This window comes from Eptatretus burgeri, chromosome 3, assembly GCF_056783735.1.
Source record: "Eptatretus burgeri isolate ZD-2024b chromosome 3, Ebu_testis_v1, whole genome shotgun sequence".
Classification (NCBI taxonomy): domain Eukaryota; kingdom Metazoa; phylum Chordata; class Myxini; order Myxiniformes; family Myxinidae; genus Eptatretus; species Eptatretus burgeri.
Genome location: NC_140963.1, coordinates 85,859,255 through 85,885,034, shown reverse-complemented (window position 1 = coordinate 85,885,034; position 25,780 = coordinate 85,859,255). Strand labels below are relative to the sequence as shown.

Sequence of the window (25,780 nt, the reverse complement as noted above, 5' to 3'; positions counted from 1 at the left end):
TGGTTCAGAAGTTGTGATTCTTGAGTGTCGGGTTCAAAAGGTTCATCATCACCATCCTCTTCACCACTGCTTACAGCTATGTTCTGATCAGCTGGAGGTGTTGGAACGGGGTTCTCGTCATCATGAGGCACAGGTTTACGAGCAGAGACGCAGTCAGCGTACTTGATGTGACCTTTATTCTTCTTGTTGAAGCCGGCGATGCTTGTGCAGCAGAAATAACAATCATCATGATGATTCTGCGGCTCACGCCATATCATGGGCACTGCAAATGGCATGCTCGCGCGCTTGCCCACCAACCACTGAGTCAAGGTTGTGTGACAGCTTGTGCAGCAGATGTGTGGTGCCCAGCTCTATTCTTGGTCCCCCACCTTACACCCGAAGTAGTGAAAGTAGGCGGCCTTCATTTTCACTGCTGTAGATATACTTCGCTGTTGATCTTTTTTGGTATACCGACCACAGACATAACAGAAGTTGTCAGGATGATTGGTACAGGAACGCCTACTCATCTTTATCTGAAAGAAAGAAATATAACACAAGTTAACAACAATTGTACGAAATAGACATGTTAAAGACATATGTAAATTTCATTGAAATCCTGACTTCTAGGCAATGGGAATATTTCTGTTCCTGAAAATCCTGACGTGATACAGCAAAACGGTTATGATTTTTGAAATCAGCGTACCCAAATTAGTCTTAATCACTTTACACATCTCCAGTAAAAAAAAAAATTTGAAATTTGTTGTTCAGTGTTATACGTGTTATCTGGTCCACCATCGTGGGTACCAGGGAGCAAGTGACACCAGCTATTGCTGCATTCATCCTGACAAACACGAAAGGCCTGACACATGAATCTGTCTGAAGTACACAAAAAAATTCTGGGAGCAGCCAGGAACAATTTAATATTTTTAAAATGCTCATCTGGCAAAATAGTAGCTTGGGCTCTACCTATTAGACATGAGCTTAGCAGAGCTACATCCCCCTAGGATTGCACTGCAGCCAATACCGGGAAGACAATTTGATTCTCAATTTTATAGACCAGTCCATCCCGGAGAGGAAACATCCTGATGCATGGCGCGGGCTTGTTGGTTGTTCCTTTATGAGAGCGGCCAATTTTATGTTTTTTTTAAAAGGGGAAAACATATTTAAACATTTAAACAGTTTGAGACATGCACCTTGACCCCACAGCCAAGGTACACAGTCCAACAAGACTGTCCCATGAGCATACACATGCACCTCAGTTTGATGGCTAAAGTACATGGTCAATCAAACACACACATCCCAACCCTGAAGGGCCAGAATTCAGTCATACAGTTGGACCATTCATCAATAGGAGAGCGCCCCAATGACACTCAACATGGAGAAGCTCCTCCCCGGAGTGAACTGGTCAAACCCTACAAGACATTAAGTTGCGATCAGACCCCATCATTATAGTGGGCACCAGAAGGCAAGTGCTACACCAGGTATTGCTGCATGCATCCTGACCAACAGGAAATAAACAGGAAGCAGGAAATTCCTGACCAAGCAAAAGGAAGCAGGAAAGTTGTACTCCGAAGGTGGTTGAATGTGGTTAGATAATAAATACAAAAACCTTCATTGTAAAAGTTAACACAGCGAGGATAAATACTAAGATTGCAATGATAATGGTTGGGTGGAGAAAGGGACATGAATAGGCAAACGTGTAATAAGGAAAATGCGAGGTGCAGGACAAATTCAGCTCACCTGAGGGGTAGATTTTTGAGCCAGGCAGAAGTCGCTGAGACAGGCCAAAATCACAAAGCCAGATGCGCTGCCCATCGGCGGAGGTGAGCATGTTTGCCGCTGCACATGGGTACGGCAAGTAAACAAATACAACATGGGTGTCACATCGGAAAAGTTACACTGGGGAACAAATTTTTTCTTATTATCTGTTGCATGAGATTTTTCAACTTATTCTATATATTTTTTCAACGCTGATTTCAAATCTGAAATCGGTTTTCCTCTACATGCTCTAGTTTTCATGCAATTTGAAACTTGCGATTTTTGCAAAAAAGGACACCCATTGCTATTTGCACTTGGGAGAACTTGAGAACTCGGGGTTCGATTTCAGACTTTAGTGGAAATATACGATGCCTAAACTGCTAAATAACTATAGACCATATTCGTTTTGCTGCTAACGATTTTCTCACGATTTATTTGACATCAATTTTCTTTATCTTTAGTTATAGTTATTCTTTAACTTTATTGATATATATTCTTTAACTTTATTGATGTTTTTGTTTGTTTCAGATCTGGTCATGGCTTCTCAATAAGACATAAATGTGTAAATAATCCTGATGCATCCTCTTATGTATGTGGCTGTTACACACTACTTCGTCAAAAGTGCAATATAACATCGTTTGTAAGGCGTGCCTATAAAGCCTATTTTGATGTTCCCCTTGGCGACCAAGACAAGAAATGGGCTCCTCATATTGTATGTCATAATTGTGAGGAAATGCTTTGTGACTGGACAAAAGGAAAACGAAAGGGTTTGCCTTTTGGAGTTCCCATGGTTTGGCGAGAACCCAAGGACCACGTAACTGACTGCTATTTTTGCCTGGTCAACACAAAGGGTGTTGGCCAGAATAACCGGCAAAAGATCTATCCCTGTGTTCCCTCAGCAATTTGACCTACTCCGCACTCGAAGGAACTCCCCGTTCCAGTCTTTAATGGTTTTGTCTTATCTGAAGATGAAGGCAGTGAACATGATCAGCAAGAGCACGAGGGTCGTGATGACGAGCTTCAAGAAACGGTTTCAGAATCCGAAGCCTCCTCATCTGACACCAAACTGACAAGGCAATTAGGTGTTACTTCATATAATCCAACAGAATGGCAATTATTTCTGGATACCTCTAAGCGCAGCCTCAAGTGTATTCTCTTGCACAATGGCAATGTTTATGGAGTGGTTCTAGTTGGTCACTCAGTGCATTTGCGAGAAGAACATAATGACTAAAAAATGGTCATTGACTTACTCAAATATCACGAGCGCAACTGGATCATTTGTGTGGGTGAACCTGAAAATGGACAACGTTCTCCTTGGTCAACAGAAAGGCTTCACAAAGTTTCCATGCCATCTCTGCATGTGGGACAACCAAGCTCGAGAGAAACACTGGATCCAGAAGGAGTGGCCCATCCGTGAAACTCTGGAAGCAGGCATGCCAAACATTGTGAATGACCCAATAGTCAGCCGAGAGATCATTTTTCCCCCACTCCATATCAAGCTCGGCTTGATGAAACAGTTCGTGAAGGCATTGAGTACTGATGGTGAATGTTTAACATATAGTTTCTGCTTTTCCTACTTTGTCTTTCGAGAAGATCAAAGCAGGTGTGTTCGATGGACCTCAAATTCATGCCCTTGTATGTGATGAGGAATTTGTAAGGAAGATGAATGACAAGGAGAAGACAGCATGGCTGTCTTTCGTCGCAGTTATACAAAACTTTCTTGGTAACAAAAAGGCAGATAACTATGAGTTTCTGGTTACTCGAATGCTGTTGGCTTTTCGCGATCTTGTGTGCAACATGAGTGTCAAGCTCCATTTCCTGAATAGTAACCTTGATCAATTCCCTGAGAACCTTGGGGCTGCAAGTGAGGAACAGGAGAGCGCTTCCATCAGGACCTCATGATGATGGAAGAATGCTACCAAGGGCGATGGGACAAAAATATGATGGCAGACTACTGCTGGAGCATCAAACGAGATTGCCCTGTGGAAGTCCACAAACGCAAGAGCTACAAGCGCAAATTCTTGCCTGAATAAGACCTATTTGAACTTTGCATTCCATCCTTATCAATTGTTCTGAATCACCTATCGTCTTTATGTCGAAATATATGTTAATTTAAATTTGCTTTTAATTCAAATTGTAACTCACCAAATAAATGTTGAAATTGCAAAATATATGTTTAATATAAATTTGCTTTTAATATAAATTGTAACTTATCAAATAAATGTTGATAATGGTGGATTGCAAAAAATCTAGAGCTTACAGAGAGAAACTAACTTCAGATATGAATTCAGCACACTCAAATTAGGTAAGATCAAGTGCTGGTATCAATGCAACAAAAACTTTGTTCCCCAGTGTTATCCGAAGGTTGCTCTAATTCACACTACACAACCTTGAAATGCTTATTACATTCACACATCAGACAAGAAGGGTCAATTCTGAGAAAACGAATGCAGTGGTGATTGAGTTTATCAAGATAAAATAAAAAAAACATCTTCATTACAAAGCATGCAAAGTGTAACTTCACGAAAGATTTGCAAGCTTTATAATGAAACTGATAAGACAAATTTAAATGGCAATTCTAAATAAAATGCCTTTGTCAATCAGAAATTCTATTTACGTTTATCACTCGAGGTAATATGAATTTTGATCAGGTAAAAGCAAAATGAAATTGATTATCAAGTGAGAAAAGATCTGTGGTAGTAAGTAAAGCACAGCACTCCGCACATGACAAAGCATCCAAGAAAGGCATAGAGAAGTGCAAGTACTAGACCACAGATGAGAGCAGTACCAGTACTCCATAGTTAAACAAATGGTGGATAAAAAACAATAGACCTAATTCAACGTCACGAGGTTGACCGATATCCCTGCGCCCACATTAGGTCTTTGCCTACTCCAACTTTGACCTAAAACCTCAAGACCATTTGACATTTGACCTAATCTGTACATATGTATTGTGGTTTATGCACTGAGTTTAGTTCAAATCCCTAATTCGATAACATTTTACTTGGCATGACCTCCGACCGTTGACCTCTTGATGCTAAAACCTAATCGGTTCATCTTTACATCATAATATTGTTACGGTTGTGGAAATTCGCAAACCACCATTCAGGTCCCGTAGGTGAGATATCTCTGTAAGTGCATGTGTAGTTAGACCAAACCCGTTGTATAGAGGGAATTTATGTGATCCATCCGGGCTGTGACGCTTTGAGTTAGCCATTTTTTCTGTTCCATCTTTTATTTCAAACAAACAGCATCTCAACAACCACGCCATCCCCACCACAGCGCCAACCACACTACAACCACGCCACCTCCACCATCAACGCTACCACATCTTCGCCACTCGCCATTCAGTAGGCCCTGTGCGGTTACGATCTCCGGGAACAAACAAAAACCAACAACTCTGCTCGGGGGTTTTCCCGCCTGTTTTTCCCGTCGACGTTCTCCGCGCTCGGTGTGGAGGGGCGATGCAGGGGTCAAAGGTGAGAAAGGGTGGGGGCCTCTTTTTGGGGGAATAATTCCCTGGCTCTGAGCCAAGACTGGCTCCCCCGGCCCGCGCACGGCGTAGGGTGGAGGGAAAGCAAGAGGTCACGCCCCCTTCGAGAGGCTTCTCCAAGAAGCTCGAAGAGAGGCGGGGCCGAAAACGGGGCGGAGCGAAAGGCGGAGCCCCGCGCTACAAAAGGCGGACAGGACGGACCTTGAGGGTTGTTGGGTTGGTTGGTCGAGGGTTGGTCTTCATGGTCATCTTCTGGCTCGAGTCGCGAGCTTGTGGTTCCTGCCTTGCTTCTTTGACCCGTGCGCGAGCGCGGAAAACAGCGCCGAACAAACCCCGTCTGGTTCCCCGAAACCCCGTCCGTACAGTCGAGCGGACCACACGAGCGACACGCAGCACGAGCTCGCGGAGCACGCCGGAGGGGTTCGGAGTTGCGGTCGCCGAAGGAGGACTCGACGCGATCAGGGAAGTCGCACTTCCAATTTATTTTGGGTTCTGTGTAAAAGTGTGTGTGTGGCGCCAGTCTGGCGAAGTAAAACTATTAAGTGTTGCCGTGTGTCGGTCTTAGTCGAAAGAATTTCTGCGTCATTGTTTCTTTTGTTGCATTTGATATATGTGCATTCTGTTTGGCTGTATATGTGTGCTCTCCGTGTGCCGCGGAATAAATGTGCATTATGTTGAACTGTTTTACCATTTCGCTTCGTCTTTTCTTTAATTGAATCTCCATCTTGCTTCACGTAATGGGTTCGTCGTGGGCTTAATACGCCCGATAATTAATCGGAACCGTCGAGGCCGACGATAACACCGCTCGGTTATCCCAATAGCACGGAACGGATCGCTTAAGCGGCCCGTGTCCGGAGTCGACCTGCGGCGAGGTGCGATCGCCTGGTCTACCATCCGCGTGGGTACTTAGGTAGGTCAAGTTTGGCAAACAACCCTATCCCACGCGGGTGGCCGATTGGCACGATCGTGGTGAGGCCGAAAGGCCCACCCGTGACTAGCCCCCGGCGTTAGTCCGTGAGGGTCACGACAGAATTGTCCGTCCGGTGGGCGACGTGTCGCGATTCGAGTCACGTGGCCGTTCACACGCCGGCGGGTGCAAATTCGCAACACTGGTGTCAGGTCGTGGGACACAAACCTATCCCCCTCCTCGCGAAACTGGTGACAGAGAGCGGGAAAACAAACTCTCCTGTCTCCAGCTCAATTCACGGGGAATCGGTCCAGGGGTGAGAGGAGCGACCCCCGATTCCCTCCAAATTACGAGCGATTTAAAATTAACCCCTTACGAGAAATAAGATGGAGTCTCAAGGCGAGCGGGAGCCGGGGGTAGTAGGAATGGATGTAGAATGTGTAAAATCCATGGCCCAGGATGAGAACCCCGAGTAGGAAATGTTGGTTGTGCAGGAACACGAACTTCCCCAACTGAACCCAGAGCCCGAAATGGGCGCGGCAGCGGCCGCGGCGTATGACACCTCCCCTCCCCCTCTCCGCCAAAACCCCCCGATCCTTGTCGAACCGAGTGCACTCGACCGGATTCTGCGGGCAATAACAGCGAATACACAACATATAAACAAAATGAATAAGAAAATGGATGAAATTAATGCAGACATTAAGACATGGGGAAAGGAAACTCAGACCGCGGGCGAGAAAATGGCGACGCCACATGTGGGGATGAACGAGCTGGGAGGGGGTGCAACGGCTGTCAGGCCCGCAGTGGAGGCGGGTGAGGGCAAATTAATTCGGGGGACGTGTTGGGCGAGAAGCGTGATGGTGACCGAGAGGGAAAAACTCATTGGGGTGATGGAGACGTGCACGAGGGAGATAAGAGACGAGGTGAAAGGAATTGAGAGGGAGAGAAAAGAGCAATTGAGACGGAAAGCAAGGATGAGGTACGCGGAGATCGTAAAAGAGCAAGGAGTGAAACAGAGGGAAGGACGGGAGCGACTTAAGGAGAAAGCAAGGTTGACCTACATAAAGATAAGGGAAAGACGCCAGAAAGAAGCAGAGACCAATAGACACGAGGAGACAACAGAAACGAATAAATGTACAGAGACACGGGAGATAGAGGGTGAATTGGACGGGGTTAGAGACGCGCACACACACACACACGGAGTTAGTGGAGGACGATGAGGGTGAGCTCGCAGAACGTGTAGGGACCCGGTGCCAGCAGTTGGATAGCCTCCTTCGGGAACGGAGGGAGCCGCTATGCTCCCTTGAGGAGACTCACGACCAGGTGGGTTCGGTCGTGCTTTGCGAGGTCGAGGGGAGTAGTGCTGTGGACGGGTGCACGGAGAGCTTGGGGGGTATAGAGGCCCCGGAACCCCTCGTGGGGACACGAATCCCCAGTGTGGTTGTCCCGGTGTGTGTGTGGTGCAAGGTGTGAGTGCGTCCCAGTGTGTGGAAGCGACCCCGTGTGTGAGTGCGTCCCAGTGTGTGGAAGCGACCCCGTGTGTGAGTGGTGTGGTGGCGAGTGTGCCAGGGTGCGTGCTTCCCAGCACGCCGCATGTGGGTGAGGCACAGCGGGTGAGTGCCCCCGCGTGTGTGAGTGGTATGGTGTGTAAAAGGGAAACGGCATGAGTGAGTGAGCGGCCGAGTGTGAGGGCGACAGCGTGTGTAAGGTCGCTGTGTGAGGGAGATGTCAGTCGGCATGCGAGAGCACGCAGCCGCGTCTCCCGGTGTGAATGTGAGTGGAATGTCGAGATGTGTGAGCGTCGTGACACGCAGGTGTGCATGGGTGGAATGGCGACGACAACGGCGACAGAGGGACAAAAGCCGAGTAGCGGCCGTAGTTGTAATGGGGACCGTGCCGGGTTCACCCAGCAGCGAGCGCGAGGTCATTGCCGTGCAAAGCACGAGGCCGCTACCTGCTCGCTTGCGGAAGTGAAGCCCGGTCCGGAAACGCCAGCGGTGGATTTGCCGATCCCGCGGACGGACAAAGTTTAGGCAGGATTACGGATTCGGACCGGATGGGATGGGTTCTCCACGAGGGCGTGTGTTAAGCTACAACGGGCAGAGCACATGTGTTCGCGGGGGGGGGGGGGGAACCCCTCGAGACGTGGGACTTGTGTTTTGTTATGCGCCGGGTGACGTCATGGCTGCGTGTGTGTGGTTGGAATCCGGCAGGAGGGTGAATCCCTGCCGGATGGTACCGTCCAAGAGGGACGAGGGACGCGAACAGCTGCCATGATGTCACGCCAAAGGTGCGCGGCTGTGAATTGCCGCGCTGGTGCGCAGTTTGCGAGTTACCGCGCTGGTGCTGCGCAATAAAAAAATTAAAAAACAGCAAGCCTCGCTTTTCGGGTGAACAGGATTCCTGGGCAAGGAGTTTATGATCCCCTTGGCCTGGGCACAGGATGACACTAGTTAGGGGGAAGGGTTAGCTTAGCAAGACTGGCTCCCTGGGGCAGGGGTAAGTCCTCATGGGGCCCGTGGAATGGATTAGGTAGAGGGATTGTAGCCAGATTTAGGTTGGGAGATGGAATTTTAGAGATTTGGGGACAGTGACAGACTTTGAATGTGTAGAGGGGACGTAGCTTAGCTACGTAGTGTTAAAAGGAACGTGCTATAGTGTAAGGGATGACGTGGGAGCACGAGGTAGTTAGGGGATGCAGTTAGAAGGATGGCAGAGTTCAGTGGTGTGTGTGTGTGTTTAAGAGTTGGTGAGTTGTGTGGAGACATGTTGAGTGAGTGAGGCCAGCGGGTCTGTGTGAATGGAGTGAATGTGGAATGCATGGTGCAATGAGTGATTGGGGGGAGGAGTGACTCCCGCCCAAGGGACCCTGGGGTTAGAGTCGAGTGAGTTAGGGGGTTAGTCAAATTGACAAAATGGAGGTCGTTTTGTTGTTGGTGGGAAAGTAGGCTCGAAACCCGCTTGAAGGGGTGCAGGAGCCCTCTTGACGGGCTGGGAGCGTGACTACGAAAGGTGAGTATCGCTGAGTGGGTACCCCAGGCACCAGGCTAGTCGGCCGTAGTAGGCCAAGGGCCCATGGGGGCCGGGATAGTGTAGTGGGCACGGGTGCGTCCGCTTGGTGCGGGGGCCCGGGCACCATTAGCCGCGTGGGCAGTGTTGTGGGCACGGGTGACCCTCGGAAAGGGGCCCGGGAAGCCAGCCTGCCAAGTGTGCGTTTCAGGGAAGGTGCCATGGGGGCACTCCCCGGTGTTTAGGGAGCTGGTAGGCTCGGAGGCAGTGTGGTGCCCGGGGGTGCCATTGTAGGAGAATCGGCAGAGGGTCGTGCCTGGCAAGGGGAGCCACGCGTCCCAGCCATGAAACCGTGTGAGGGCACGGGAAGAAAATTGGGGGGCGAGGCCCAAAATTGTGAGGACACCAACACAGGCGACGGGAATCTGGGTTTTTAGAACCAATAGCTTAAGCGAGAGGCGCTTGTTGAAAGCCCCAGGGTAGTTTAAAGGTTAATGGTTAGGGTAGATTAGGAAGTGTACCCCTCCGCACCATCCATCCCCTCGCTCTTGTTGTGGGCCGCTGGACCCACTTTGTGTTATAGATCGCTGAAGTCTGGGGAGGCCATCCTGAGGCTTTGTTGGGCCTCGACACAGGACGCTAGCTCTCCCTCGTTCCCCTCCGGGAAGGGAACGTAGGGGTTGGGAGTAGGCTAGTAGACGATAGGTTCGCCAAACAAGGACGATAAAGGGGGTTAGGGGACGAATTATAGTGAGGAAGTGAACATAAAAACAACAAAAAAATAAGTTGGGGCTAAATTGGGTTTTACAAATTAAGGGAGTGGGTAGGTACAGTGACAGGCAAAGGCGATAGGTGGGAGGGAGACAGTTGGCAGGTCCGAGCCCGCCTTCTGAGTGGCCAGCACCACCGCACCCCTTCCACCAACCTGCACTGCACGGCAAAGGCCGGCCAACTTCGTCAGCAGCTGTGTTACTTCAAGGCCTGTGCCGGCCGGGTCGTCTGCTGGTGTTTTCTGCAAGGCCTGTGCCGGCCAGATCATCTGCCGGCTGTGTTTGCCTGCGGCGGCCCTGTTCTGCCGGCTTTGTTTGCCTGCTGCCTTTGCCATGCCATGCCCACTGCCCCCTGTTCACCAGGCCCGTTCAATTTTGCTTTGCCCCCCCCCCCCTGTTCATTTCCATGTGCGCTCGGATAAAGGCAACAGTTTGCAAGCTGCGAGAACTGCCGTTGGCAGCTACAACACGGGGCTGCAGTGGCGGCCCGTGCACAGTGTTTGCGTCCATCCATTCATCCATCCATCGATCCATCCATTGTGTTCATTGCGTGTGCCACTTGAGCTGGCACGGAGACTGCGTTTGTGCAGCCCATGCACCGTTGTGATTCACTGCGTTCAGTTCAAAAGGTAAGGCCTTGGACTGCGTGTGAGCAGCCGACCACGTTCCCTGTCACCTGCATTGCTTGAGCCAGAGACTGCATGCGAGCAGCCTGGCTCCCTGCTAACTGCTTTCTTTTTGCAGAGTCCATTGATCCTGGGCCATGGTTTAGTGTAAAATTTGTAAGTTAAGATGTACTGTAAATATGAGTGCGCCCCCGGCATGTCTGTCTAGCACCGGCAATTTTATTTAAGTCGTCTGTGTGAGTGGGTTTGTTTAGTTAGTTACTCAGCCCTCAGGTTATTTATTTTGGGGACACGAATACCATGAATGTCGCACTCAGGGATCCGTAGGTAAAACGTACTAGGGGAGAACTACACATGATGGCACACGAGAATTTGACGACTCTGGACGAGTCTGTAAAAAGGGGAGAGGGTAGTGTTTCGGTTGTGGAAATTCGCAAACCACCATTCAGGTCCCGTAGGTGAGATATCTCTGTAAGTACATGTGAAGTTAGCCCAAACCCGTTGTATAGAGGGAATTTATGTGATCCATCCGAGCTGTGACGCTTTGAGTTAGCCATTTTTTCTGTTCTATCTTTTATTTCAAACAAACAGCATCTCAACAACCACGCCATCCCCACCACAGCGCCAACCACGCCACCTCCACCATCAACACTACCACATCTTCGCCACTCGCCATTCAGTAGGCCCTGTGCGGTTACGATCTCCGGGAACAAACAAAAACCAACAACTCTGCTCGGGGGTTTTCCCGCCTGTTTTTCCCGTCGAGGTTCTCCGCGCTCAGTGTGGAGGAGGGCAATGCAGGGGTCAAAGGTGAGGGCCTCTTTTTGGGGGAATAATTCCCTGGCTCTGAGCCAAGACTGGCTCCCCCGGCCCCCGCATGGCGTGGGGTGGAGGGAAAGCGAGAGGTCACGCCCCCCTTCAAGAGGCTTCTCCAAGAAGCTCGAAGGGAGGTGGGGCCGAAAACGGGGCGGAGTGAAGGGTGGAGCCCAGCGCCACAAAAGGCGGACAGGACGGACCTTGAGGGTTGTTTGGTTGGTTGGTCAAGAGTTGGTTGGTCGAGGGTTGGTCTTCATGGTCGTCTTCTGGCTCGAGTCGCGAGCTTGTGGTTCCTGCCTTGCTTCTTTGATCAGTGTGCGAGCGCGGAAAACAGCGCCGAACAAACCGCGTCCGGTTCCCCGAAACCCCGTCCGTACAGTCGAGCGGACCACACGAGCGACACGCGGCACGAGCTCGCAGAGCACGCCGGAGGGGCTCGGAGTTGCGGTCGCCGAAGGAAGACTCAACGCGATTAGGGAAGTCACACTTCCAATTTCTTTTGGGTTCTGTGTAAACGTGTGTGTGTGTGGCGCCAGTCTGGTGAAGTAAAACTGTTAAGTGTTGCCGTGTGTCAGTCTTAGTCGGTAGTATCTCTGCTTCATTGTTTCTTTTGTTGCATTTGATATATGTGCATTCTGTTTGGCTGTATATGCGTGTTCTCCGTGTGCCGCGGAATAAATGTGCATTATGTTGAACTGTTTTCCCGTTTCGCTTCGTCTTTTCTTTAATTGAATCTCCATCTTGCTTCACGTAACGGGTTCGTCGTGGGCTTAATACGCCCGACAATTAATCCGAACCATCGAGGCCGACGATAACACCGCTCGGTTATCCCGATAGCACGGAACGGATCGCTTAAGCAGCCCGTGTCCGGAGTCGACCTGCGGCGAGGTGCGATCGCCCGGTCTACCATCCGCGTGGGTACTTAGGTAGGTCGAGTTTGGCGAACAACCCTATCCCACATGGGTGGCCGATTGGCACGATCGTGGTGAGGCCGAAAGGCCCACCCGTGACTAGCTCCCGGCGTTAGTCCGAGAGGGTCACGACAGAATTGTCCGTCCGGTGGGCGACGTGCCGCGATTCGAGTCACGTGGCCGTTCGCACGCCGGCGGGCGCGAATTCGCAACAATATATTGTTGTGGTTTTAAGGATTCTCAAAGAGATCTTCACATAATTAGAGCAGGTATTTCATAGTTATAGTTTAGTTTAAATGTCTAAAGTCCATGTTGATAGATCTGCATCACAATTGTGAAGTTAGAAATCCCATGTAATTTTTCTCATTCCATATTCTTTTTTTACAAACCATCTGCCACATATTTTCCTCACACACAAACACATTTTCCTTGCAGCTCCCGACACCGTTTCATGAATGCCTGTGACAAAAGATTGCACTAAAACCAGAGGCTCACAATACGATTCTCATCACGTGCGCTCTGAAAACCACTTCGAACAGGTTTTGCGAGTGCCTGCAAAAGGATATCGTGCCAAAAGCCAGGCTGAAGGCCCCCCCCCCCAAACAGACCGGGGGGGGGAGGCAGGCTCAAGTGCAACGGCAGCTCTGAAGGTCTCTAAAAGGATGCGTGTGGAGTCCCTGAAAAGGAAGGGCGTAGAAAACCTGGGAGGATTGGAGATTCAAAGCTTGAGAAGGTTTTTCAGACTCTGTTGGAGGATGCATTATTATTATTCACACAAACGCAAGGATCATCTCGTCTTTCTCTCTTTGTGCCCTTCTCTCTGTCATTCCTTTTGTTTCACTTTGCTCGCGTTTTCTTTCACTCTCTTTCACACTTTGTCGATTCATTTCTCATCACACCATTCGTCTTAAGTCATTCATTCTTTCCTGCATCTTCCGTCTCTTCTCTCTCTTCCTTATTTCTTCACCTTCCACCCATATACACCTTCACTTCATGTTACCACATCCGATAGCTGCGTCGCTTGACCATCTACCTAATCTACCTCACCCGGGCGTTCTGCCAGGAGATGCATTAAATACATGCCGCAAGTGACGTCACTGGTCCACAGGGAAACACCAGTGCCGTGGCTGTGTGAGGAGCAGGAAGAGAGCAAGCGCAGAGGGTTCCAGTTTCATTCAGGATGTAGGAGCCAGAATCAACAAGTGAGGGTCCGTCCTGTCCCCAAGCAGGGGGTCCGTCCTGTCCCCAAGCAGGGGGTCCGTCCTGTCCCCATCTATTTATTGATTTCTATCCTCATCTCATCTTCACAAATCATTCATCCCATCATTCTTTGCCAATCACTCATCTCTCCCTTCTACATCGCATGTATGATGCTGACGTAAGTTACTGTGGTGTGTTTAGTCATTCATAAGGTTCCAAAGGCAGGTCTGTCGCATCGGGGATAATTTGTTAATGTATACGCACTGTGATTGTTGTACATATACAGTATGTCATTCCATTGGTTTCTCTCCCTGTAAATACTTGTTTGCCTGCCACTGTAAATACTGTACTTACATTTTTATTACTGCTACTAAAAGCTATTTCCTTAAAGGGGTACCCAAACTGAATTTTATTTTCTTTCTGAAAACCATTGAGAATCATTAATCACGGTCTAATTTGAAGAGGCGAAAAAAATGACTTTTTTTTCCCAATCATAAAGTGTCGAAAAAAGCCCTAGAGTGTCAATTTTATATTTTGTCAGTGATGTCAAACCTTGAAGCCAAATTGATCTGAACAGCAGCTTTACATAGAGAAAGTGCATGTCAAGCTCAGATTCCGATACCAATTCCACCATCAACAGCAACTCTGAAGTTTCTCAGAACGTTGAAACTGATCAGTGGGATTTTGAAACACTTTCGGTGGGATTATGGAGCCGTATTGTTTCAAACCTTGTGCGAGCGATTCAGAGGAAGAAGGTGTAAGCGTTCGTGAAGATGAAAATGCCAGTCACATTAATATTCAGCTCAGTCAGGTCTGATCTTCCGTTCAATTGGCGGTCTATAAGGGAGGGATTTTGTATGACTTGATAAATTGGTTGATATATTACTCGAGCAGAAATACCCATAATCACCCGACAGCCGACACCGTGGATAAAATGAGTGACGGATGCTTTGTCCCACTCTCGCAGGCTGACCAGGTGTCTCGTATATGATGGGATCATCCCATTTCAAACTTTCCCCAGACGCCATTTGTGTTCATGCCATGTCCCATCGTCATGTACGTGAGGTGTCGATGTCCCTCCCCAGTGGATGGGGTATTGTGTAGGGGGAGTAGGGTGGAGGGGGGTGTATCATGGTAGTGGTGGTATTGTGAGGGTGATTGGGGGTTGTGGGGGGAATGGTGGTGGGTATTGTGGGGGTGATGGTTGAGGGGGGAATATTGAGGGGGGGGCTGAAAGTTTTAGCGTCCTACGTAAAATCCTCTTGGAGGAGTAGATGATGATACATCATTTTTCTCCACTATAAATAGATTGTCGTTCATTTGATTAGTTGAAATTTATGTTGATAATAGATAATTATTTTTCAGGTGCTCTTATCGTAACTGCCGGGAAATGGCAACAGGTGTTTGATTCACCGTTCAAATTGTCCGTCCGTGCACATATTCTGGTAGCTGGGTAGAGACGGTGTTACAGTTTCGAGTGACGGTGGTTTCTTCCACTTAATCGTGGGGATAGCATCCTCTCTCAATTGTGGTAGGTAACCACAAGATCTAGCCATCTCTGTTGTTTCATAACGTGCTCTGTAAAATATTCTGAATGCAAAAGCAAACATTTTGTTGGTCCGATTCACACGGGGGTATTTTGGACAAACCTCGTCCAAGTTCTGGCAAACTTCGGGTCTTTTGGCCATTGGTGTAGCATGAAACCATCAGTTTGTATTACTAAACAAGCACCAAGGATCGACTCGGCATATTTGTAGAAAATTGAAAATTATTCTCGTTTGAGTGAAATCACACCGCTATGTAACCCGTACATAGTATGGATCTGGTGGTCTACTTCCGTGTGCGACGTCACGGCTAACCTGAAGAAGAAGAATATTTAGATTTTTTAGTCACAAATTTACCTACTTCATAATTTGGAAATCGGAAAATGACACTTCACATCTATTTTGTGGCGTATCAAGGGATAGATTAGCATCGCGGTGGTCTGAGCATTTAGGTTCCCCTTGAAGAAACTACGTCCTGACTTATTCTGTCCATTCTGATGGTGGTGCAAGACTGCTGAGGTGTTTGGCTAGCTCGGATTTGTTATCCAAGTTCAATCTGAGATGCGGGTAGGTGACGTTGATTCCGCTTGACCAACTGGCTGACTGAGGTCTGTTGCGTAACCGCCGACACGGTTCCCTTTTTGCCTCGCTTAACTCAACGGCACAATAAGCCGACCTTGGGCGCAAAGATCCAGCCAGAGTTGAGAGTTGCAAACAGTGTCCATGGTCCCTTGAAGACACGCCATCCTCAGAGTTATACAGAGGCGATGTCCCATCACAATATACTTGTATCAAGTTTGGCCAAAATCCCATCACTGCTTCACAAGTTATCGCGATAACAGGATTTCACCTCGCATAACCTCCGACCTTTGACCTCAGAACCAAAAAATGTAATCAGTTCATCTTTACATCATTATACATACTTGAACGAAGTTTGATTTGAATCCCTTCAGCTGTTCTCAAGTACAACATTTCTACCTGACATGACCTCTGACCGATTGAGCCCATAATATAATCAGTTCATCTTTGCATCATTATATATACTTGTACCGAGTTTGATTTGGATCCCTTCAGCGGTTCTTAAGTGATTGCGGTGAGGAAAACCTATCACGGACGCATGGACAGATGCATGGACAGACAACCTGAAAACACAATGCCTCTGGTGACTTCATCAGTGGAGGCACAAAAACTTTGACATGGTAGAAGGGATTCTTAATTTATACAACATACAGTATTACATAAAATTGGCACACAAGGTGCATGCACAAAGCCTCCAAACTGTGCTCCACTTGCCATAAGTATGTCATGACTACCTTTAATGTCACCATGCACAATATGCTGCCGATGCAGGTATGCAAGACCCTCCAGCATCTGGCAGGTGTAGTGCAGCACCAGATCTTCAGGCAGCTGCCCATTATCGTTAATGAGCTCCTCCAACGTGCCACCTGAAGTGAGGACATGGCTCATATATAAAGATGGTAAGTTTCCACAATGACAGAATTGCAATATGAATGATTAATCCACTACAAGGATCCAATTATGGCATCTTGACAAATGCAGTCTATACAAGAAACAAAGTTAAACAAAACCATGAAAACACAATGCCAACCTTACAATTATCAATAATATTGACTGAATGTGAGATAGAAAGGTGGAACTGAAAGGATGGTGAGTGGTACCTTCCACAAGCTGCATAAACAGCGAAATGGTGGATGAGAGCCGCACGGTACCAAATAACTGCACCAGATGTGGAGAGTCAAATTGACTCCACACAACTAACTCCTCCTGAGAAAATGACTGCAACTGCACCTGCACAGAACAGTACAAAAAAGACATGGCACACTCACATGGCATGTAACTGGGAAAGCTCCATTGGTCGTTTTCTTACCTTTAAGTGAATCTGATTCATGGTTCAATCTCGGCAGTCATATTTGACCCTTTTATCTGTCATTTCAACAATGCCAACGAGACCTGTATGGCGTTGCTCAAGCACGTACCGTGTTGTGGAAGCAAGCCATTGCTCGACTAGGTCGTTAAACTAGTTGCCTCGTCCGCAAACACGCGGAGGTAAAAAAAAAACATTGAGGTTATTTTCCAGAGAAGAGGAGGTTTTTAGGCTGGGACCAGAGTTTAACAAGTGTTAATGAAGTATTTCGAAAATGATGGGACAAGTCAGAAATTTCCAGCTATTGCTTTTCTTATCAAATTTGGGCATCCATAGGTATGCTCCAACATTACTTCCGCAATCAATGTGCAATATAAAGTGGATTGAAATGTGTGCTCAAGGACATTTATGCTCAACAATTCTACAAATCTCAAACCATAAATATTTGTAGAACGACATCAGGTAACAATGTGCTTTTTGTGAGCACCTTGGAATTTTAGACCAGTGGCAATTACAAAAAGGGGACCAAAAATGGAAGCAATCCCAACCGAAGGTGGAGCATATCACATCCTAATTTTTATGGTTCAGGGGGTATGTGCTCAACAATAAAAAAAAATATGGATGTGGAAAAACCTACCGACATGTCCGATGTTAAATGCCTCGTTTCCACGGAAATGTATGCAAAATTTTGTCCAATTGTTGAAATCACTCAATTTGCTCCAACTTCCTCAATTTTTGAGATACAGACATAAAATACAGTCCATCATAAACATTTATTTGGACAGCACTCACTTTGTTTTCAGTGAAGAACACCATATTGATATCAAACAATGACACAATGATGGCTCTCTATGAATACGAATAGCACAATTCCACTACTTAGACAAACATGATGTTTGGACATAAGAATGTATGTCCCAAACATGCTAAAACAAAATACTGTTACGAATTCGCGCCCGCCGGCGTGCGGACAGCCGCTTTTTAGCCGAATCACGGCCGTACGCCCACCGGACGGACAATTCAGTCACGACTTTCCGGAATAACGCCGAAAACCAGTCACGGGTGTGCTCCAAGCGCACACCACGGCCTAGTCAATATTCTACCCGCACGCAACAGGGTCAATCGCCGAATTGTCGATATACCTAATTATTCGCGCAGGCAGCCTACCGAGAGACCGTACCTCAGCGAGGTCTGCTTGGACACGAACCGCTTCAGCAGTTCGTTCCGTTCTGGGATAACCAAGCGGGGTATTATCGCGAGACCTCGCTGGACCAGATTCTTTTAGCGGCTATCAAAAAGCCCGCTACCATTCTGAAATGCAATATGGCGTTTCAATGGGAAAAAATGACACGACGAACAGGTTCACATTCAAATAAACACATTTATTATTTTACACACGTATACAATCAAGCAATAAATGGGTGAAACACACATGCAGTTATACAGCCAAACACAATGCAAAGGAAAGAGCTAATACAGTCTATAACTAATCATGTACAGTCACTTATACAGTTCTACTTGCGGACATGGCGCCACAACATTCGCACAAATAAAAGCAAGAAAAAGACCCCCTCAAAGACAAGGGGGTCAGACTGGACCCCTTAGGGTCTTTATGTCCAAGGAGCTTGGTTGACCGAAGGAACACCAATAGGCCGCCGCAGGTTACCTCCACCCTCGTGGTGACTTGCTTGGGCGTCCCTCTTGGACCCTCTCCAGCTCCTCACCGACTGCAGGGACCCCAGACTCCAGGCTCCAGCACGGCTGCCCACAACTCCACACTCTCAAACGAGCCCAGACCTCCACCGACTGACTTCCACTTGCTTCTCCACTCGCTTCTCCTCGACGACACACACTCTTCGCTGCGTTCAGTGCTCGCTTTTATCTCCACGGCCCTCGCCCTCCCCTCACCCCCCTCCCTTCCAGCACGCGCGCGAAGCTTCCAGAAGCAGGGCGTTTTCCTCGCCGAATCGGGGCCTTTCTTTTGCCTTTGCCATAGCTTTCATTTTTTCCCGCACGTGTTTGTCGTTGGGGGAGAGGTGAGGCCGTCGTCCGTTCTCCCCCGATGAATGCCAGGCTTCTCGCAACCATGCTGAGGTGGAAATGCGGTGGTGGTGTGGTTGGCATTGTGGTGGCGTTTTGTGGTGGTCTTCATGGTGGTGTGGCTGGCGTTTGTGGTGGTCGTGAGGGTGGTGTGGCTGGCGTTTGTGGTGGTAGTGAGGGTGGTGTGGTTGGGCGGTGGTGGTTAAGGTGGTTGTTGTGAAGGCGGCTGTTCGTTGCCTGTGGAGATGTTGGCGGTTGACGTGATTGTGGTTGGTGGAACTTTGTGGTGGTATTAATGGCGGTTGGTCCAAAATAACGACAGTAAAAGAAAAACGGCTAACTCAAAGATCACAGCCCGGGTGACACGAATAAATCCCATTAGACAACAGTGGGGAAATCTAACTGAACACGGACTTATCGGCATAACTGATTTTAGGACCTATATGGTGCTCTGCGAATTTCCACAGCCGTAACAATACATTACCTTTAAATAATACTGAATTATGAAATTACTGGTTTTGTTGACATGTAATTAGTGACAAATGTTAAGTTTATGATAAATCACAATTAATATTTAACACATGAAGTTAGTGCTGGTGCCTTGGTAGGACATGTTGTCCCTGCTCACTGACTCTGGAAGTATATGCCGATGATACGGCTCGAAGAATGCTTTAAGGGAAGCAGTATTCAAGAGGTGTGTGAGGCATCAAACATGTACATGAAGCTCTTTTCAGCCATGGAGTCCTGGGCTGAACAAAAAAGCTCGGAACAAGTGTGTATCTACCCTCAGGAGAGCCAGAAAACAACATCTTTCTCATCTCAAGTCTGAACTCTCAAACCTCTCTCCCTCCTCAAAATCCTGGTGGCGTTTAATCAAATCTGTTTCTGGTGTATGTTCCCCCTCCATCCCATCCCTTACCTCAAATGGCCGCACTGCTGATTCCACACGTGATAAAGCTGAATGTCTAAACTCGGTGTTTGCAGCTAAATCTTGTGTCCTAAACCCATCACTATCTCTACCCACTTTACCCAGTCGCACCCAACTGTCCCTGGACTCTGTATCCTTTTCTCCTGACAAGGTGGAGAGCTTGCTTTCAAACCTCGAGTCAGATTCTGCAACCGGTCCAGACGGCATCAGCCCACGTGTCCTCAAAGCCTGCTCTTCTGCTCTTGCTCACCCTCTCTCTGTTCTATTCACCCTCTCATTTGCCCAAGGTCATCTGCCATCTGCTTGGAAATCTGCTAACATCACTGCCCTGCATAAAAAAGGTGCAAAAACAGATCCCTGTAACTACAGACCAATCAGCCTTCTCCCAATCATCAGCAAGGTGATGGAATCCATCATCGCTTCAGACATGAAATCCTTCCTCTTCTCCAATGGCTTGATTTCCAATCATCAATTTGGTTTCAGACCAGGTCACTCTACCCTGGATATGCTGCTTCTGCTCTCCCATCAATGGATGGAGGTCCTCAATGTCAGACAGGAAATCCGAGCCGTATCCCTGGACATATCACGTGCTTTTGACACAGTCTGGCACCCTGCCCTACTCACCAAACTCTCTTCCCATGGTATTCAAGGCCATCTCCACTCATGGATCGCAGACTTCCTCTCCTGTCGCAGTCAACGTGTGGCCCTAAATGGAGTTCTTTCATCCCCTCTTCCTGTGCAGGCTGGAGTTCCTCAAGGTAGCGTTCTGGGCCCTGTTGTTTTTCTGGTTTTGATCAATGATCTCTCGGACTCTCTGGAAAATCCTCTATTTCTCTTTGCCGACGACTCCACCCTCTGCCGTACCATCTGTCATCCCTCAGACCGGCAAGCAGCAGCTTCTTCGCTCACTGCAGATCTGGATAAAATCACAAACTGGTCCAACACGTGGAACATGTCTTTCAATCCAGACAAATCTCACTCTCACTATGTCTCTTCGAAAGGACCGTTTACAAAACCCCCCCCATCCACTTTCTCAACAATCTTCTGGAAGAAGTCTTTTCTTTCAAGCTTCTAGGTCTCACTATCTGCCATGACCTTTCCTGGGAAAGTCACATTTCCAACCTCGCCTCAAAAGCCAGTCGCCGACTGGGAATCCTCCGTCGTGCTAAGTCCTTCCTCGGCCCTCTTGAGCTCCTGACCACTTACAAAGCTTTTGTCCGTAGCCTAATGGAGTACTGCTCTCCCCTCTGGGCTGGTGCTCCTGCCTCCCACCTTTCTCGGCTTCACGCTGTCGAAACCAGGGCATTTAAGATCATCGGCATCTCCTGCAATGAAGCTGAGTCTTTGGGCCTCTCACTCAATCACCGCAGGTTGGTCGGTGGTCTTTCTGTCTTCTACCGACTCCTCTCCAGCCTTGCCCCCCCTGCTCTCACTGTGATTTGTCCCCACCACATTTCCACAGGGCGCTCAAGGTCCGCCAACAACCCCCTTCTGGTAAAACTACCAAAATCACGAATCACTGCTCATCTTCACTCTTTCATTCCTCTTTTTTCCCTGCCTTTGGAATAAACTTCCTCACTCTATTCTTTCCCATTCTTCCCTCCAGGCTTTCAAAACAGCTGTTCACCACCACCTCTTATCTTCCCCCATCCAAATCCTCGATCTTTTCTACCCCCGATAATCCAGCCAAGCCCACTTCCTTCATTTCTCCTGCTTTCCTTCCTGAAAGTCCCTGAAATGTCCATCTTCTCTTCGCCATGTTCCCCATCCCATCCCCATCCCTCTCCCTTCCACAGTTCACCTAATGTGTCTGTTCCCCACTGTTTTGTCCCTTCCACTCCCGCCCCTCTTGTCTCATGCCTCCTTGCTGTGAGTTGTGTGTTAGCTCTCATACGAGCCTCGACCAAGGTATACAAAAAAAAAAAAAAAGTTCTACTACAACAAAAAAGACAATTGGTTCCTTTATTGTACATGTATAAGTAAATGTATCCATAAAAGTTAATAAGATAAGATTTATTGATTAGTTAGTAATTGGAAACATGTACAGGCACTCTATCTGTTTTATCCCATGTCCAGAATACAGGTACTAATGTGGCAGTTCCTATGCATGTCAATGATCATTCATCAGCTTCATTACTGTCTGACTCCTGCTGAGAAATATAGTTGTAGCAATCATCTCTATGACATGCACAGAATCCTGTGCATTTTAGTCCTGTTTGCAGACACTGACATTTTCTGTTGACATTACAATCATGACATGTGCAGAAGAGGTGTGCAAGATCTTCCATTTGAATGGGAACAACTTCCTTTGTGTACATAACTGGCTCAAGACAATTGTTCTCTGATAATTTCCAATCACTGCCAACTGGACCTCACAGTAAAACATTAGCAACATGGCTCTGAAACCAAATTGCTCCCTGATACTGGCTCGCATGATAAACTCTGGGTCCCAGAAACTCTGGGTGAAGGCATCTTCAGTTGGTGGAAGCTGAGCAGTTGACTTATCTGTTGTTGAAGCGAGCACATACCTGAGCTTGTCCAGATTTGGGCATAGTATCATTTTATTATGCATACACAGCAAGTATATGCACGTGCTGCAGTGACGTCATTAGGGATGCTACCAGAAAGTCCAAGCATTTTCAATGCATTAGGTATTGACTTAACATGTTCCACAAGTTTGGTGTACGCTGTGTTTTCCAATTTTGAACAAGCTACTTGTGTCAGACCCAGTCAAGGCATGTGCTGCAGGCAAGTTCTGGCACAGATCTTTGCCAACCTTATCCACAATAGTGCTGATGCAGATGTATCTTCTTCAACCAATGACTTGGTTAGTGTGTCTTGCATGCATGTAAACTGATGAATCCAACTTTCCCTTGCTTGCATAATATAGCAAGAGTACCAAGACATCAGTGTCATCACTCCGAACTACAATCCACTCAAAAGTAGAAGACAAATTTATTGCATGAAGAACCATGTGGGTATTTGTCTCCTCATGAGAACTAAAGAGATCTGGCAAGTTAGACACATCAGAGTTTGCAACAAGCCTTAAGGCCCAGTCACACCTTGACGTTTTAGCCAGGAATAGCAACGTATAAAAACGCACGTAAAACGTTGGCGTACGCTGAAGTTTTGAGTTTTTTTTTTTAAGTTTTGGTCGTATTCATAACGTGTTGGTCGTATGCATAACGTATTAGTAACGGGCACAGAACGTTTCGTTGTGTTAAAGATAACTTATACCAACAAAAGCTTAGCCTGTTGTCGGCGTTCACAACCTATTCCCAACGATAGTTTAACTTAGTCATAGTGCGCTGCACGTATCGCCGACGAACTCGTGGCGTTCTCTGTTAAAAACCTGCTGCTCGCCGATTTAAATCATAACCGCCTGAAAATTGGAAGTGTCAACATCGCAGTCACACCTTGACGATTTAGCCAGCGTATGCCGACCAATGAAAAATGTGTCTAAAACGCTGGGACACGTCGAATACGGTATGGGTAAGTTGTGTATACGTTAGCAGCACGATGAAAAACAATGAAGTACGCTGGCATATTACGTGGTGCGTCTAGTACGTCGTGAAATTTCAAGCATGCTGAAAATTTTACGACGTACTCAACGTATGGCTCACAAGTTCCGCATACGCTGGCGCAAGTTCTCGGCACGCTCCGCAATCATTTACACACGTCGGCCACACGTTACTTGTAAGTTACTCATAAGTCGAAACACGTCGAGGTAATGTTTAGCATACCCGAAACTTAATTTTTAACCTACGAGTAACGTGCTTTGAACATATTAGTGGCATGCTTTGAACCTATGAGTAGCGTGCTTTGAACCTATGTGTAACGTATCTCAAACGCACATTGGCGTACGCAGACGAATTTGATTGACGTCTTCCGGACGACCACAGAACGTACTGAACGTGTTTCTAACTTACAACTACCGTATAATGGCGTATTGGCAGTGTTTAGGGGAATTGGTATATACAAATGGGCTTCACAAGAGGAACCCATCAGTGTTCCTGACTCCATGTTGAGTAGATGTCAATGTCACTGGCAGCAGTAGTAGTAGTAGTAGTAGTAGTAGTAGTAGTAGTAGTAGTAGTAGTAGTAGTAGTAGTAGTTCGAGAGAATTTAGTGATGTCGATGTTATGTGTAGTAGTTCGAGAGAATTTAGTGATGTCGATGTTAGTAGTAGTAGTAGTAGTTCGAGAGAATTTCGTGATGTCGATGCGGTAGTAGAAGTAGTTCGAGAGAATTGTGATGTCGATGGTAGTAGTAGTAGTTCGAGATAATTTAGTGATGTCGATGTTGGTAGTAGTAGTAGTAGTAGTAGTATTAGTAGTATTAGTAGTACATTCAAGTAACGTGTTGCAAAGTGTGAACAACGTTCGTGTAGCGTGCTTACAAAACGTTACTCATAGGGTAGAAATAAGTTTCGGGTACGCTAAACATTACCTCCACGTGTTTCGACTTTTGAGTAACTTCCAAGTAACGTGTTTCAACATGTGTCAACGATCGCATAACGTGCCTACAACTTATAGCCAGCGTAGCGGAACGTGTGAGTCATAAGCCAGCATACGTCGTAAAATTTCAAGCATGAAAAAATTTCAACGTTTAAAGCCAGCGTACTACCACTTATGGCAGTGTTTTTCAGCGTGGTCTTAACATATACAAAAAACGTACCCATAACGTATTCGACGTGTACCAGCGTTTTACACAAATTTTTGCAAAAATTGGCATAAGCCGGCTAAAACGTCAAGGTGTGACTGGGCCTTTACCGCAGGACCCTCAGTAAAGCCATCAGCAAGAATGATGTGTTGATCATCACCAAGGATCGCTGGACGAGCAGACATGATGTATTCAGAAGTGAAAGCAGCTCGAGCAGCTTTGTTGGCAGAATTTCATTGAAATTTCTTGTAGTTGGGCACTGTGCGACTTCCTTTGACGACAATGGTGGCTCCTGTATCCTCACATCTTTGTCTTTCAATTTGTTTGATGGATTGCTGGTGGTCAAGTCTGTCAAAGACAACTGCAATGGTTGTAACTCCAACATTACCTTCCAGTAATGACTTTGTGTCCCGCATAACCTGACATCAAGTCACCAAAGGTGGTGAAGAGTGTCTTTTCAAGCCTGGCATGAGTGCCATGCCATCAATAACATATTGCAGTCGTTCCAGTGGCCCAACTGTGTACTTCACCTGAAGCTTCAATTTTCTTTGCTAGATCAGATTTGGCAGGCTTTCTCATGGTCCCATCATCACAAAACAGAGCAGGATGCAGTGGCCAGCTCATGTTCAAGCACAGTTTCCAAACTTACATCTCTATTTGGAAACCACAAAAATTTGACGAAAAAACACTTCTTAATCCATGATAAACTTGTCTTTGCTCGTGGTTGCCAATAACTTGCTTGTGTCTGCAAAAGCAACAACTTTTGTATGGGATTCTGGGTCCCAGAAACTCTTTGTCTTGGTGGTTTCCATCAGTCATGGTGCTTCTTGCTCTTGTCCAGGAAGGTGTTCAGGCTTTTGTGTACCTCAGCACCCACCTGTTCTGTTGTGATATTGATCAATTGTGATGCAACTGCTTCTAGGTCAATTGCATTCTACTTCTGCAAAGCTGCATCAATGACCTTGCAAATACCATGCTCATCTTGGGCCAGCATGACTTTACCAAGTTCTTCGTGAGGTTTCTCTGTTTTGATAGTGGTATCACATAGGGACTTGAATGCAGCGATACTCTGCAGTCACGCCTGTTCATTAACCAGCATGAAAGAGCAACTTTGTGAAAAGTCAGGCCAATCACACCTCCCTTGCTTTTGCCATCTTTATTCACAACTTGTTTGAGGCTCTTGGTTAGGTGTCACACAGTTTAATGAAAGATTTGTTGACCTTCGAACAACAAATCCACCATCATGCATGCA

General features: G+C 47.2%; 1 protein-coding gene across 8 annotated transcripts in view; it reads right to left on the bottom strand.

Annotated features, from left to right (window-relative positions):
- Nucleotides 1-25,780, bottom strand: part of LOC147030366 (uncharacterized) — a 117,008-nt gene that overhangs the window by 31,475 nt on the left and 59,753 nt on the right. For all 8 annotated transcript variants that reach the window (XM_085874330.1, XM_085874332.1, XM_085874328.1 and 5 more), the window contains 3 exons: nucleotides 16,693-16,822; nucleotides 16,327-16,458; nucleotides 1,720-1,818 (listed from right to left, as the gene is read on the bottom strand). In XM_085874330.1, the coding sequence (XP_085730456.1) occupies nucleotides 1,720-1,818; nucleotides 16,327-16,458; nucleotides 16,693-16,822 (361 nt within the window). The remainder of the gene's footprint in view (nucleotides 1-1,719; nucleotides 1,819-16,326; nucleotides 16,459-16,692; nucleotides 16,823-25,780) is intronic.